We start from the raw sequence: 16190 nt of genomic DNA on the forward strand, positions 1-16190 counted from the left end.
CAGACAGACAGTGACAACAGAGGAGAACAAGGAGAATCACACAGACAGACAGACAGACAGACAGACAGACAGACAGACAGACAGACAGACAGACAGACAGACAGACAGACAGACAGACAGTGACAACAGAGGAGATCAAGGAGAATCACATATAGATAGACAGACAGACAGACATATTGACATTAGAAGAGAAGCACAGGCAGAGAAGATGCAGATGCAGAGACAGGCCGCACAACAGGGAGAGAACAGGCTCAGAGGCACAGTTATAGTGGTGAGTTGTATCTCTAGACTCCATTGGTGTTTTTACATGGTGTATTTGTTTTAACATGAGCTGGTTAAAAAGAGCTGTTTAAAAAAGGAGCAAGGCCATGTTTTGCCAGTCACCTGGTACAGTAAAGGTTGAGAAATGATGTACTATAGAGCCCCACAGTGGATGTGTCATAATACCCATAAAACCAGGGGTGAAAGTAAGGCGGTAAGGTACAGCATCCCGGCAAAATAAATAGTGGGGGCACACGTACCGGTAAAACGTGAGCCTATCACAATTAATACAACAAGGCCAAATAACTATAGGCTATTGCATCATTATTTAACATTACTGCATGTCAGCCGCATGCAGTTTTAGCGAATTGACTGGAAACTGGGTGGTATACGATCCAAATTCCAAATTGCGTTGTGGTTCGAGGAGAACACTTACATTCTGTCAAGGCAGAGATTAGTGGCTGAGATGCTCATGGACAAAGCAGCGATGAGTGGCCGAGACCGAGGCGCCCATGGACAACAGTGGTTGCATCAATTCAGGCTACAAGTGTAGGCCTAATGATAATCGCAGAATGTCATTACAATACACGTAAGTGTTTTGTAACAGACGTCTCTTTTCATTCATAATAATATGCCATTTAGCAGACGCTTTTATCCAAAGCGACTTACAGTCATGCGTGCATACATTTTTTTTTTTGTGTATGGGTGGTCCCGGGGATCGAACCCACTACCTTGGCGTTACAAGCGCCGTGCTCTACCAGCTGAGCTACAGAGAACCAATTCATCAAATTGCAGGTTGGGGTTTGGATGCTGAAATGATTTTGTGAGCAGACAAATGTTTCAAGTTTCAATGTGCGCGGATAGCCTACGGGAGCGCCTTTGTTAAGTGATTGTTTGACAATCAGATGAAAACATCATGACTGGTTGTATTTATGCCACATTAAAAGGCATAGGCAGCGTGTCCATGAGGCTAGAGGAAGCTAAGCTTTCCCTAAAGTAAATTTAATTAAATTCCCAAAATGATATAGCCTAATTAGCTTACTCCTGTCTATACATAAATAAATACAATCATTCAAAATAGGCTACTACACCAGAAAGCTTGATTTGGCCACAGAGGATAATTAGCTTCTTTAAAAAAAAAACGCTGTGGATTGTTTTAAATCACATAGCCTACAGTTGGAAGGGCCCGCAATTTGGGCAGTGCATGCTGCAAATACCAAATCGATTGTTGATTTGCGACTATCAGTGAAACGCAGAGAGACCCAGCCAGGCATATCGCAATATTTAAAAATACAATCACGGAAAAACAGTTTGTTACGCAAATGGCTATTGCTGTAAAGAGATGACAATTAAAATACTTTTAGTTATCAAAATATTGCCTTTCTTATTGGCACCAGCGGATTGTGAGTATGCATATTCACTGTCTTTATCATTGGGTCAGTGACACTTTTGTTTGTTTTTGGTCAATCATTTCCTCCTTCAGGTTAGATGGACATCATATTGTATTAGTGTCTTCCCTTTTCGTAGGCCGATTAAATGGATCAGACAACATCGTTTTTATTGATATGTTTGTCAGTGTCAGCAGAGTAGGCTACCCTGTAATTGTTGTAATTTAAAAGAAAATGCGTGCACGCACTTGGGTGTCCCGTACCGATAAGGAATTACATCTACTTTCACCCCTGCATAAAACCTAGCGGTCAAACAGGGAAATTGTTCCAATCGTTTTTCCACTATTCATTTTTCCCATAGGGGATTTTAGATTCGAAAATGCTAGTTAGCGTCAAAGTAGACATCATGCAAGACTACAAATCCATGCAAGCTCCTGCAAGTCATCTCTAGCTGGCACCTGATGTGATGTGGGCTGGTGTGGCTAAAATCCCAGGGCTGAAAATGTTGACCCAGTCTGCCTATCCTTGTTGACAAAATGACCAAGCACAGATTATTGTTCATTTGTGAAGGGCGCTCCTCCCTCCCCAGTGTTTGCCCAATGACTTGACGGCCTTTGCCCTGTTCAACGGGCCGGCATTAAATACGTCCCTTATTGGAAAAAGTAGGCATGTAAGTAATCCATACCCAACCCTCCAGTAAATTGTGACAAACTCACTTATAGAGACTGACTTTATGACCACAATTATCCTATTTACACTTTGTAGTCAATGTTGACACTATAATTAATGCTTCTGACTCATATCGATGAGACATAGGCTGTTTGAAACCAGATAAATTGGTTCTAAGGGGCAATTGGCTTTTAGGCACTGATAATTGAATCATAAGACTTTACCTTTTGGCACAAATACTTGAATCATAAAACTAAAATCTCCCCCAATCCGATGCCCCTCCCAGATCGGAGATCTAAGGAAAACCTTGCTTGGCTGGACCACAACATTCTCGCGCCGTTGGTATTGGTGGGTGCTTGTCTGAGTAGCAGACCGGTCCATCATCATTGCGCGAGCGCTCCAAATATAAACAGCAATGTTGCGCTTTCGGGATAATTCATTATGAAACATGGGACTACTACTTGTTTGGAGATGGAAGTAATCTGAAAATCACCCCCTGGAAAGTTATTTTAATGGAAAGAGGCCACAGGAACAGGTATGTTTAAGATGTATTATTATTATGTAGAACACATTTTTTGGGGAGCCCATCATGTCGATTTTTTAAAAAGATGATTGCCCAGTAAAGAATATAATAGATTAGAATATAATAGAAAATAATAGATACTTTATTGCCTAGCCTACACAGTAAGCAAAATTACATTTAAAAAATAGGTATTTTAGACTTCTTTTCCAGACATTGACATCACGTGCATTCATTTAACATTTAAGTCATTTAGCAGACGCTCTTATCCAGAGCGACTTACAAATTGGTGCATTCAATGTAGGATAGCCAGTGGGACAACCACCACTGGGGGAGGGGGAGTGTAGAAGGATTACTGTGCTGAATGAAAGGTTAGAAGAATGTCAAAAATACGGAAATGTATTTTCTGGGCGTTGAAATCGTATGCATTTTAGGTGATAAATGAAAGTAAAAAATAAGTATTTTCTGGATGTTGAATATGTATTTTCTGGATGTTGAAAATATGTCATTTACAGACATTGAAAATAGGTATATTTGGTAATTGATTCTATTTCCAAATTTCAACTGCTATATACAGTTGAAGTCGGAAGTTTACATACACTTAGGTTGGAGTCATTAAAACACGTTTTTCAACCACTCCACACATTTCTTGTTAACAAACTATATTTTTTGCAAGTCGGTTAGGACATCTACTTTCTGCATGACACAAGTAATTTTTCCAACAATTGTTTACAGACAGATTATTTCACATAATTCACTGTATCACAATTCCAGTGGGTCAGAAGCTTACATACACTAAGCTGACTGGGCCTTTAAACAGCTTGGGAAATTCCAGAAAATTACGTCACGGCTTTAGAAGCTTCTGATAGGCTAATTGACATCATTTGAGTCAATTGGAGGTGTACCTGTGGATGTATTTAAAGGCCTACCTTCAAACTCAGTGCCTCTTTGCTTAACATCATGGGAAAATCAAAATAAATCAGACAAGACCTCAGAAAAAAATGGTAGACCTCCACAAGTCTGGTTCATCCTTGGGAGCAATTTCCAAACGCCTGAAGGTACCACGTTCATCTGTACAAACAATAGTACACAAGTATAAACACCATAGGACCACACAGCCGTCATACCGCTCAGGAAGGAGACGCGTTCTGTCTCCTAGAGATGAACGTACTTTGGTGCGAAAAGTGCAAATCAATCCCAGAACAACAGCAAAGGACCTTGTGAAGATGCTGGAGGAAACAGGTACAAAAGTATCTATATCCACAGTAAAACGAGTCCTATATCGACATAACCTGAAAGGCCGCTCAGCAAGGAAGAAGCCACTGCTCCAAAACCACCATAAAAAAGCCAGACTACGGTTTACAACTGCACATGGGGACAAAGACCATACTTTTTAAAGAAATGTCCTCTGGTCTGATGAAACAAAAATATAACTGTTTGGCCATAATGACCATCGTTATGTTTGGAGGAAAAAGGGGGTCGTTTGCAAGCTGAAGAACATCATCCCAACCGTGAAGCACGGGGGTGGCAGCATCATGCTGTGGGGGTGCTTTGCTGCAGGAGGGACTGGTGCACTTCACAAAATAAATGGCATCATGAGGAAGGAAAATGATGTGGATATATTGAAGCAACATCTCAAGACATCAGTCAGGAAGTTAAAGCTTGGTCGCAAATGGGTTAGGGATCCTAACTGACCTAAGACAGGGAATTTTTACTAGGATTAAATGTCAGGAATTGTGAAAAACTGAGTTTAAATGTATTTGGCTAAGGTGTATGTAAACTTCCGACTTCAACTGTATTCTCAATTAAGTAAGCATTATATCACAATAATAGGAAAGAGGAGCCAACTGAAGATTCTAACAAAATATGTATTATTGCTCCCATTTATCACATGCACTTATGTTAGCTTTATTTAAAGCTTTAGAACTTGCAGCAATGATGTTCAAAGAGGTCCAACATAAACCAACAGACCACTTCAACTACAATAACATTCTAAGTAATGGTTACCGATTTTTTGTTGTTGTTTATTTACCTTAGTTGAATGCTCTGAATATAAGTCACTTGCAAGGCATGATGGGTATTATTCCAATGAGCTCTGCCCCCAAACAAGTAAAGTACAGTATGACACAGTTTAGTAAAGTAGAGCACAGTAGAACAGTACAATACGATATGGTACGGTACAAGACAGTATCGTTTAATTCAGTAGAGTACAGAATAGTTTAGTATTACATTTACATTTTAGTCATTTAGCAGACTAAAGTTAGTGAGTGCATACATTATTTATTTTATTTTTCATACCCCCCGTGGGAATCAAACCCACAACTCTGGCGTTGCAAACGCCATGCTCTACCAACTGAGCTACATCCCTGCCAGCCATTCCCTCCCCTACCCTGGGGAATGGCTGCCAGGCTCTGTCGTAGCGGCCGGCTACGACAGAGCCTGGATTCAAACCAGGATCTCTAGTGGCACAGCTAGCACTGCAATGCAGTGCCTTAGACCACTGCGCCACTCGGGAGTGTAGTAGAGTACAGGACGATACAGTAGAGTTTAATTCAGTAGACTAGAGTACAGTAAATTACAGTATAGTTTAGTTTAGTTTAGTAGAGAAGAGAAGAGTCAGAGTAATGTAGGGTACAATACAGTACACTATACTTTACTTTTCTTTAATTTACTGTACTCTAGTGTGCTCAACTGTATAGTACTGTAACTCTACTGTACTATACTGTGTACTGTAATGTACTGTACTCTGCTGTGCTGTACTGTACTGTACTGTGTTGTACAAACTTGTGAAAAATAGATGTCTATGATTGGTTATAGACGTCTATCTTTGGGCTAAATCAAGGCCGGTCCGGACTGGACCAAATCTTAACGTCTATGTTTCGGCCAAATATAAGATGGTGCGGACCGGACATCTGTGGACATCTATGATTGGTTCAGATGTGGTCCAGTCCGGACCAGACCAAAAATCAACATCTGTGGACATTGAAATGAAGGCCAACAAAAGTTACGGAGGACCAAAACAATTACGTCACTTGACGTCAAAAGCTTAGTGGGTACATTATTGTGAGAAACTGAAAAGTGACTTTAGTCTAATTGTTCTGTGAGACTATATATAGGCAAATGTAAAAGAGAAAAAAGAAATCAAGTATAGCCTAAATAAAATAAAGTAGGGTTTTATTTGACAGAAATAACAAAGTTACAGTGTCAGATTATCCTAAATGAAAGAAGCACACTGCTGTTGCTGCCTATAGGTAGTATCGCTCCATAATAACAGTTGTCGAAATAGTTAGTTGTCCGCAAAAATTCAGGCAATCTACTTGTTTAACGTAAGGTCTCGTTTTATCCTGTCAAATTCTCATTTCCTCTGGTCCTGAGGGCCTGTAATTTGATTCCCTTGGTGATAATCTAGTACTTTAGTTGCCTGCTTGAGGAAGTGACAGCACTATAGCCACCATGCAATGCCTATCAACACACACACACACCCTACTCTGATATTCTTCCCATTGATGCTAGCCATTGCCTCAGGGCAGATAGGCTACATTTGATGGTGTAATATATTATTTGTTGTAAAAGTAATCAAATATGTCCTTGTCCTCATAGGAATGCTATTCAAGAGGACAAATGACTTTATACAGCTATTCTTTAAAATTAAAATGGGTGGTAGAATGACTATTGATAGTTGGAATGTTTTTCCTCTTCATAGATGGACCCTTGAGACTTAACCTTACCTCTAGCAATTGGAGGCTGATCATCCCAAACTACAATCCCCACCAGCACCTCCCCCTCCACGCCCATGCGGCCTATGGCTCATCATCACCAACATGGGATATGGGCAAGTCCTCCAGCGATGCGGCAATGAGGAAGACCAGGTCTACCTCAACGTGGGAGGTGTCCGGCACGAGATGGCTGAGGAGACGCTGCTCCGCTTCCCACACACGCGTCTGGGCCGCCTGCTGCGCTGCCGGAGCGAGGAGGCCATCCTGGAGCTCTGCGACGACTACAGCCCCACTGAGCGCGAGTACTACTTTGACCGCAACCCTCACATCTTTATCAGCGTGATCAACTTCTACCGCACAGGTCGCATCCACATGATGGAGGAGGTGTGCGTCTTCTCCTTCAGCCATGAGATTGAGTACTGGGGCATCCAGGAGCTCCACTTAGGGGAGTGCTGCAGCAACTGGTTCCAGGAACGCAAGGGGTACATTGAGGACCACGACTGGGACATCGAAAGCGACGATACGCTGCCGCCCAGCTTCAACTCGTCCTTCGAGGAGCTCTCGGCCTTGGACAAGGACCTGGAGAAGTTCAAGGGGGCGTGGTGCGCTGAGGTGCGGAGCTATGTGTGGATAAGGCTGGCGGACCCGGGCCATTCACTCTCGTCCAAGATCGTTGCCGTGGCCTCGCTGAGCATGGTTCTTACCTCCATTGTGGCCATGTGCGTCCACAGCATGCCCGAGTTTCAGATCATGGATGAGAACGAGAGGCCCATCGAGGACCCCGTGCTGGCCATCCTGGAGGTGGTGTGTATCGTCTGCTTCTCGGCCGAGTTCATCATCCGATTGATTGTAGCCTCCTCCCCCAGGAAGTTCTTCAGTAACACCTTGAACATCATTGACGTGGCCTCCATCCTGCCCTTCTACGTCACGCTGGCCTTCGAGACGGTGGGCAAGGAGAACAGTGACGAGAACCACGAGGAAAATGAAAACCTGGAGAACGTCGGCAAGGTGGTGCAGATCCTCCGGCTGATGCGTGTCTTCAGGATCTTCAAACTGGCACGCCACTCGATTGGTCTGCGAGCTCTCGGCGCCACAGTCCGCCACAGCTACCACGAGGTGGGATTGCTGCTCCTCTTCCTCTCCGTGGGCATTTCTATCTTCTCCGTGCTCATCTACTCGGCCGAGAAGTGGGAGGAGGACACCGAGCTGGGCACCATCCCCATGGGCTGGTGGTGGGCCACCATCACCATGACCACGGTGGGCTACGGCGACACCTGCCCGGTGACATTGCTGGGGAAGCTGGTGGCCACCCTGTGCATCCTCTGCGGCTTGCTGGTGGTTGCCTTGCCTATCACCATAATCTTCAACAAGTTTTCCAAGTACTACCAAAGGAACAAAGCCATAGAGGAGGGCCTGTGTCTGAGTCAGCAGGCGTCCGAGAGACATGACCCGGAGCTCCCTTAACACAACATCAGAGACCTCTATGCCCAGAGTCTGGGTTTGCACCCCTTCAGGGACAGTGACAGTAGCAGTGGGGATGACACGGATGCCTCCAGCCTACAGGACATAAAGGAGGTGTGTGACACAGACGCTCTGGACAATGGGGCAGCGAAATGAAGCTTGAGGCTCTGGTTTCCCCCTTTAGAAAGCTCAGTATACCTCAAAGGAGCACCTTGTGGTTCTCAGGGACGATGCTCTCCATCATTAACTCCTGATCTGTCTTCCTTTTATGGCTGACTCGAGACTTTGACAACACTGTGGCCATGGAATTTTTTATATTCTGAGACCTTGTCTAAGGAATATATCACTGAAATGAGAGGGCATATAGAGAGTGAGTTGGATCTTACTTATAAAGGTTTGAATGTCATTTCTCTGTTGGGCAAGATATTGCAACAATGTATGTTAAGGAATTTGCATTATATCGTACAGATGTTTCAGCTCAAAAGATCATTTAAGGTTTACATATGCAAAGAAAAACTACATTGATTTAAAAAACAAAAGCAAAGAGTGACTTCAGATTCCAGGTTAGATTGATGGTTCAACCTCTGCATGAACAAAACACATAAGAGAAGTCATCAATCATGGGTAGTGGATCATTATTTTGGGACCACAGCAACTATAGATAAAGAGACAGAAATTACCTCTCTCCAAAACCTCTCCTGCTATAAGCACTTATCTACAGTACAGGCCCGTTGATTAGAAAGTCATTGAGACATTTTCTTAGAAATGTATGTTGGCAATAAAAAAAATATGTATTCACTAACTGTAAGTCGCTCTGGATAAGAGCGTCTGCTAAATGACTAAAATGTAAATGTAAAATGTAATGGCATGCTAGCTCTCTGGGTTAAGTCGTATGGACATACTAATCAAATAAAGTCTGACCTGCGAAAGCTGATGAATTATGTATCTTTATTGTGACATCGAACAGAGCCTTTGCTTCATTAATGTACATTGTGAGCTTCATCGATAGACTAGTATTCTACAGGAATTAGTTGCGGAATACGTACTCACTTTTAATTAGTGTTTACACTTAGCGGTACAGTAAATCAAACAATCTCAAACAAATCAAAGTTAGGGTTACATCGGAATAAAAGTCGTAAAAGGAGTCGTAAAATCCCATGACTGTTAAAAAAACAAACCTGTTCAACTCCTAGGCAATAAATCTGTGTTCTTGATTACTTATAGTTTTCTCTGGCTTTTAGAGTACCATTGATTTCCTGTCATGTGTCCTCATCTCTGGATGGACGAGCTGCTTTCCCAGTAGAACAGAAATGTGGGAAATGTGCCCAAAACTGTTGGGACTCAGAAGTGGTCATGTAGTAACCGTTGTGGTGTTCTCTCGACTATATGACCCATGTAATGGCTCAATGAGCAAGTTAACTGGGTCACAGGAGCAAATGGTCTGTCAAGACAAGTAGACATAACTTTTCTAGGAAAATAATAATTAGGCTGCATGTATTTACATGCAATTAGCATATTTAAGCTACACAATCCATTTCAGACACTTTGGGGTGATTTTGGCGTGAAACTTAAAATATGCAATTTTGAAGGACATTTCCTTGCATTGGTTTTTGACAATCATGCTAATGTTAGCATTATTTTGGTGACAGCAGTCAGGTAAACAAAACCAAAGCATGGACTGCCGTCTCTCCATGTCCAAAGACTGATTACAGTGTAAGGTAACCAATATGTCATTTGGGCAAGCTATCCCTTTAAGCTATAGTAAATGGTTTATCTACTTTTTGTAATGAATGTATTTATGTGTTACCCATCATTACTCCCCAATACTGTGTCTTTGAGCAAAGGATACATTGATGGAAGTGCAGCCAGTAACCTCCCTGGAAATATTCAAAATACAGTTGTCTTTATTGCCAGCGCAGCTATAACTGATTTGGCTACTGGATTTATGTCAGGGAATGTACATGTTTTTTTTAAATGTCCCAAATTTGAACATGGTGCCATGACTTTCAAAGTTTCAAAGACTTTCTTTTCGGGATAATAAAAATAAAAATAATGAATCTTCATTGAGAGGTGTTAAGAGGTGTTTACCATGTTTCCCTTACAACAGAACCCAATAATATTGCACCTAGCTCAGAGTAGAGGATGAGAGGGGTTGTCTGATTTGTTTTAGAGAAAAACCATTCATCGTTCATAGTCGACACATCAAACACTCTCCATGCCGAAGTCCTCACCCATGTGGCAAGCGAGGAGTAGGCTAAGCTTTACGCCACAGGGTAGTGATCAGAGCAGTGGCGGCCCCTGTCAGTATTGAATCTCTCAGGCTGCTCGACCACGCAAACGGACCCCTCCTCTGCTATGGGATATGGGTCAGTGGAGACCAGGGTCTGTATGGATTGCTGAAGGGTTTCAGCACCAAGGACGGATCGACATATTGTCAAGCTGAATCAAAGCGATGACTCTTCGGTCTAATGGTTAGGGGAGAGATTGATCATGTTCATTAGGTATCAAATGTAGGAAAACAGACTGAAACATGGAGGGACAATAAGAAACACTCCTTTTCGCTTTCCGTTGCAAAACAATTAAATACATTTTCCATTTGCATGCCCTAATGAACACGACCCAGGGTTAGTAGGCATAGACTGTGGGGGTCTTTAAATGGTTTTATGTACAGACAACGTTGTGTGGTGGTTGTGTGTTTGTTGGGTTTGAGGTAAAGTTCTAACTGTATACACACCCACTTGTTCTCGTTCACATTAAATCTGATTACTGTATGGATGTGGTAGTGGTTTAATGGCATTAAATTAATAAGATATGTAGTGTCATGAAGTTTAGAAAAAGTTCAGTCATTCTCTCAACCAGCTTCATGATGTAGTCACCTGGAATGCATTTCAATTAACAGGTGTGTCTTGTTAAAAGCTAATTTGTGGAATTTCTTTCCTTGTTAATGCATTTGAGCCAATCAGTTGTGTTGTGACAAGGTAGGGGTGGTATACAGAAGATGGCCCTATTTGGTAAAAGAACAGCTCAAATAAGCAAAGAGAAATGACAGTCCATCATTACTTTAAGACATGAAGTTCAGTCAATCCGGAAAATGTCAAGAACTGTGCAGTTACAAAAACTATCAAGCGCTATGATGAATTTGGCTCTCATTAGGACCGCCACAGGAAAGGAAGACCCAGAGTTACTGCTGCTGCAGAGGATAAGTTCATTAGAGTTACCAGCCTCAGAAATTGCAGCCCAAATAACTGCTTCACAGAGTTCAGGTAAAAGACACATCTCAACATCAACTGTTCAGATTAGACTGCGTGAATCAGGCCTTCATGGTCGAATTACTGCAAAGAAACCACTACTAAAGTGACTCAATGACGCCGGAGGGGATGGCTGCTGTTTTATGGACTCTTAACCAACTGTGCTATTTTGTGTGTTTTTTCGCATTGTTTGTAACTTATTTTGTACGTAATGTTGCTGCTACGTCTCTTATGACCGAAATGAGCTTCTGGACATCAGCACAGAGATTATTCACCTTGAACTAGACAAATAATTTTTCTTAAATGAGTCAGACGAGAGGGATTTGCTCCAGACACCTGACAGGGCCCTCATCCCCATCATTCACAGTAGAAAGAAAAGGAGATATCGCGGAAGGAGATCGGGGTGCCTGGTAAGGAGCCGGCGACGAGTGGCTAATCTGCCTTTGCCATCGATACTATTGGCCAATTTACAATCGCTTGATAATAAAGTGGACGAACTACAAGCACGTACAGTATATCCTACAAACAGAACATAAAAAACTGTAATATCTTATGTTTCACCGAGTCGTGGCTGAACGAAGACATGAATAACATACAGCTGGTGGGTTATACACTGTATGGGCAGGATAGAACAGCAGCCTCTGGTAAGACAAGGGGTGGCAGTCTATGTATATTTGTAAACAGCAGCTGATGCACGATTTCTAAGGAAGTCTCTAGGTTTTGCTCGCCTGAGGTAGAGTATCTCATGATAAGCTGTAGACCACACTATTTACCAAGAGTTTTCATCTATATTCTTCGTAACTGTCTACTTACCACCACAAACCGATGCTGGCACTAAGACCGCACTCAATGAACTGTATACGGCCATAAGCAAACAGGAAAATGCTCATCCAGAGGCGGCGCACCTAATGGCCGGGGACTTTAATGCATTTCTACCAACATGTTAAATGTGCAACTAGAGGGGAAAATAACTCTAGACCACCTTTACTCCACACACAGAGAAACAAAGCTCTCCCTTGCCCTACATTTGGCAAATCTGACCATAATTATATCCTCCTGATCCCTGCTTACAAGCAAAAACTAAAGCAGGAAGTACCAGTGACTCACTCAATAAAAAAGTGGTCAGATGAAGCAGATGCTAAGCTACAGGACTGTTTTGCTAGCACAGACTGGAATTTGTTCCGGGATTCTTCCGAGGGCATTGAGGAGTACACGACATCAGTCACTGGCTTCATCAATAAGTGTATCGATGACGTCGTCCCCACAGTGACTGTACGTACATACCAAAACCAGAAGCCATGGATTACAGGCAACATCCACACTGAGCTAAAGGGTAGAGCTGCCGCTTTCAAGGAGCGGGACTCTAACCCGGAAGCTTATAAGAAATCCAGCTATGCCCTCCAACGAACCATCAAACAGGCAAAGCGTCAATACAGGACTAAGATCAAATCGTACTACACCGGCTCTGACGCTAGTCAGATGTGGCAGGGCTTGCTAACTATTGTAGACTACAAAGGGAAGCACAGCCGCGAGCTGCCCAGTGACACGAGCCTACCAGACGAGCTAAATTACTTCTATGCTCGCTTCGAAGCAAGTAACACTGAAACATGCATGAGAGCATCAGCTGTTCCGGACGACTGTGTGATCACGCTCTCCGTAGCCGATGTGAGTAAGACCTTTAAACAGGTCAACATTCACGGATTACCAGGACGTGTACTCCGAGCACGTGTTGACCAACAGACAAGTGTCTTCACTGACATTTTCAACCTCTCTCTGTCTGAGTCTGTAATACCAACATGTTTCAAGCAGACCACCATAGTCCCTGTGCCCAAGAACACTAAGGTAACCTGCCTAAATGACTACCGACCTGTAGCACTCATGGCTGTAGCCATGAAGTGCTTTGAAAGGCTGGTCATGGCTCACATCAACACCATTATCCCAGAAACCCTAGACCCACTCCAATTTGCATACCGCCCCATGTCTATTGCACTCCACACTGCCCTTTCACACCTGGACAAAAGGAACACCTATGTGATAATGCTATTCATTGACTACAGCTCAGCGTTCAACACCATAGTGCCCTGAAAGCTAATCTCTAAGCCAAGGACCCTTGGACTAAACAACTCCCTCTGCAACTGGATCCTGGACTTCCTGACGGGCCGCCCCCAGGTGGTAATGGTAGGTAACAGCACATCCGCCACGCTGATCCTCAACACGGGGGCCCCTCAGTGGTGCGTGCTTAGTCCACTCCTGTACTCCCTGTTCACTCATGACTGCATTGCCAGGCACGACTCCAACACCATCATTAAGTTTGCCAATGACACTACAGAAGTAGGCCTGATCACAGACAACGACGAGACAGCCTATAGGGAGGAGGTCAGAGACCTGGCCGTGTGGTGCCAGGACAACAACCTCTCCCTCAACGTGATCAAGACAAAGGAGATGATTGTTGACTACAGGAAAAAGAAGAGGCCTCTATACCAGGCGGTGTCAGAGGAAGGCCCTAAAAATTGTCAAAGACTCAAGCCATCCTAGTCATAGACTGTTCTCTCTGCTACCGCACGGCAAGCAGTACCGGAGCGCCAAGTCTAGGTCCAAAAGGCTTCTCAACAGCTTCTACCCCCAAGCCATAAGACTCCTGAACATCTAATCAAATGGCTACAACAACGAGACAGCCTATAGGGAGGAGGTCAGAGACCTGGCCGTGTGTTGCCAGGACAACAACCTCTCCCTCAACGTGATCAAGACAAAGGAGATGATTGTTGACTACAGGAAAAAGGACCAAGCACACCCCCATTCTCATCGACGGGGCTGTAGTGGAGCAGGTTGAGAGCTTCAAATTCCTTGGTGTCCACATCACCAACAAACTAACATGGTCCAAGCACACCAAGACAGTCGTGAAGAGGACACAACATAACCTATTCCCCCTCAGGAGACTGAAAACATTTGGCATGGGTCCTCAGATTCTCAAAAGGTTCTACAGCTGCACCATCGAGAGCATCCTGACTGGTTGCATCACTGCCTGGTATGGCAACTGCTCGGCCTCCGACCGCAAGGCACTACAGAGGGTAGTGTGTACGGCCCAGTTCATCATTGGGGCCAAGCTTCCTTCCATCCAGGACCTCTATACCAGGCAGTGTCAGAGAAAGGCCCTAAACATTTTCAAAGACTCAAGCCATCCTAGTCATAGACTGTTCTCTCTGCTACCGCACGGCAAGCAGTACCGGAGCGCCAAGTCTAGATCCAAAAGGCTTCTCAACAGCTTCTACCCCCAAGCCATAAGACTTCTGAACATCTAATCAAATGGCTACCCAGACTATTTGCATTAACCACCCCCCCCCCACACACTTTTATGCTACTGCTACTCTCTGTTTGTTATCTATGCATAGTGTCACGAGTTGCTAAGCCAGAACCCAGAAGCAGACCAGGACAAGGTAAGTTGAAACGAAGGTGAGTGTTTATTTACAAATTCAAGAGTGATGCTGAATAATCCAGGGAACAGAGCGGGCGGCGTTGATTAGTTGTTGGGGGTGCAGTGGTTGATCCCATCCTGGGTCGGCAGCCGCCGACCACCAGGCAGAGGTTGGATGAAGGTTCCGGACGGGTGACTGCAGATGGAACAAAACGGGGGTAAGTAAGCAACAAACCAACAAGGTGCAAAAACAACAAAACTAACGCTAGGCTCTAAGACTGATACTCTGGTAAACCTACTGTTCATGGCTAACGATCCGGCAGGGAATGGATGTTAGGCCAGAGCCTAAGAAGGGTGATGATCAGGACCAGGTGTGCAGATTGCTGATGGGATGCAGGTGCGGAAATCAAGAGAGCTCCCCGGAGCGTTCCAGAACCCTCGGGAAACTGGAGATAACGAACATAAAAACTAGTCCACAGACAGGACCCGACTCAGACTGCCGGGATCGTTACAGTACCCCCCTCCGACGAACGCCACCGGGCGGACTCCCGGAGCGCCAGGATGGAGGCGGTAGAAGTCACTGATGAGGTCAGCATCTAGGACCTGTCGCCGCGGAATCCAACTCCTCTCTTCAGGACCATACCCCTCCCAGTCCACGAGATACTGGAAACCCCGGCCCCGCCGTCTGGAATCCATGATGCGACGCACCGTGTAGGCAGGACCACCTCCGATCATCCGAGGAGGAGGAGGAGGAGGCGGAGGAGGCCACAGAGGACTGAGAAAAACAGGCTTGAGGCAGGAGACATGAAAGGTGGGATGGACTCTGAGCGTCCTCGGGAGTTTGAGTCGAACTGCCACCGGATTGATCACCTTCTCCACCACAAACGGACCAATGAACTTCGGTAACAACTTCCTAGACTCAGTCCGTAAAGGAAGATCCCGTGTGGCCAACCAGACCCTATCTCCGATGGTGTAGGTGGGAGCGGGGATCCGGCGACGATTCGCCTGGAGCTGATACCGGTCCGAAACTCTAAGGAGTGCTTTTCTGGCCCGATGCCAGGTCCGGTGGCAACGACGAATATGGACCTGAACAGAAGGCACTGAGAGCTCCCTCTCCTGAGAAGGGAACAAGGGAGGTTGGTAGCCATACAGGCACTGGAAGGGAGACATCCCAGTGGCAGATGTAGGGAGAGTATTGTGGGCATACTCAACCCAAGGCAACTGAGAGACCCAGGAGGTGGGGTTGGAAGAGGCCAGGCAGCGTAGCGTGGATTCCATCTTCTGGTTGGCTCTCTCCGCCTGACCATTAGATTGGGGGTGAAAACCAGATGTGAGACTGACTGTAGCTCCAATGGCCAAACAGAAGGACTTCCAGACAGCAGAGGTAAACTGAGGGCCACGGTCGGAAACGATATCACTGGGCAACCCGTGGACCCTGAAAACCTCCCTAACCAGGATCCCGGACGTCTCCGAGGCAGAGGGAAGCTTGGCAATTGGCACAAAGTGGGCGAACTT

At 44.7% G+C, this 16190-nt stretch overlaps 1 protein-coding gene across 1 annotated transcript; it reads left to right on the forward strand.

The window, feature by feature from the left end:
* Positions 1 to 2656: 2656 nt before the first annotated feature.
* LOC121549329 (potassium voltage-gated channel subfamily S member 3-like) lies at positions 2657 to 8851 on the forward strand. The gene is made up of 2 exons (XM_041861189.2): positions 2657 to 2853; positions 6542 to 8851. The coding sequence occupies exon 2, from the start codon at positions 6660 to 6662 to the stop codon at positions 8016 to 8018; it is 1359 nt and encodes a 452-aa protein (XP_041717123.1). The 5' UTR covers positions 2657 to 2853; positions 6542 to 6659; the 3' UTR covers positions 8019 to 8851.
* The last annotated feature ends 7339 nt before the right edge of the window (positions 8852 to 16190 follow it).

Source organism: Coregonus clupeaformis, chromosome 33 (assembly GCF_020615455.1).
Source record: "Coregonus clupeaformis isolate EN_2021a chromosome 33, ASM2061545v1, whole genome shotgun sequence".
NCBI classification, from domain to species: Eukaryota; Metazoa; Chordata; class Actinopteri; order Salmoniformes; family Salmonidae; genus Coregonus; species Coregonus clupeaformis.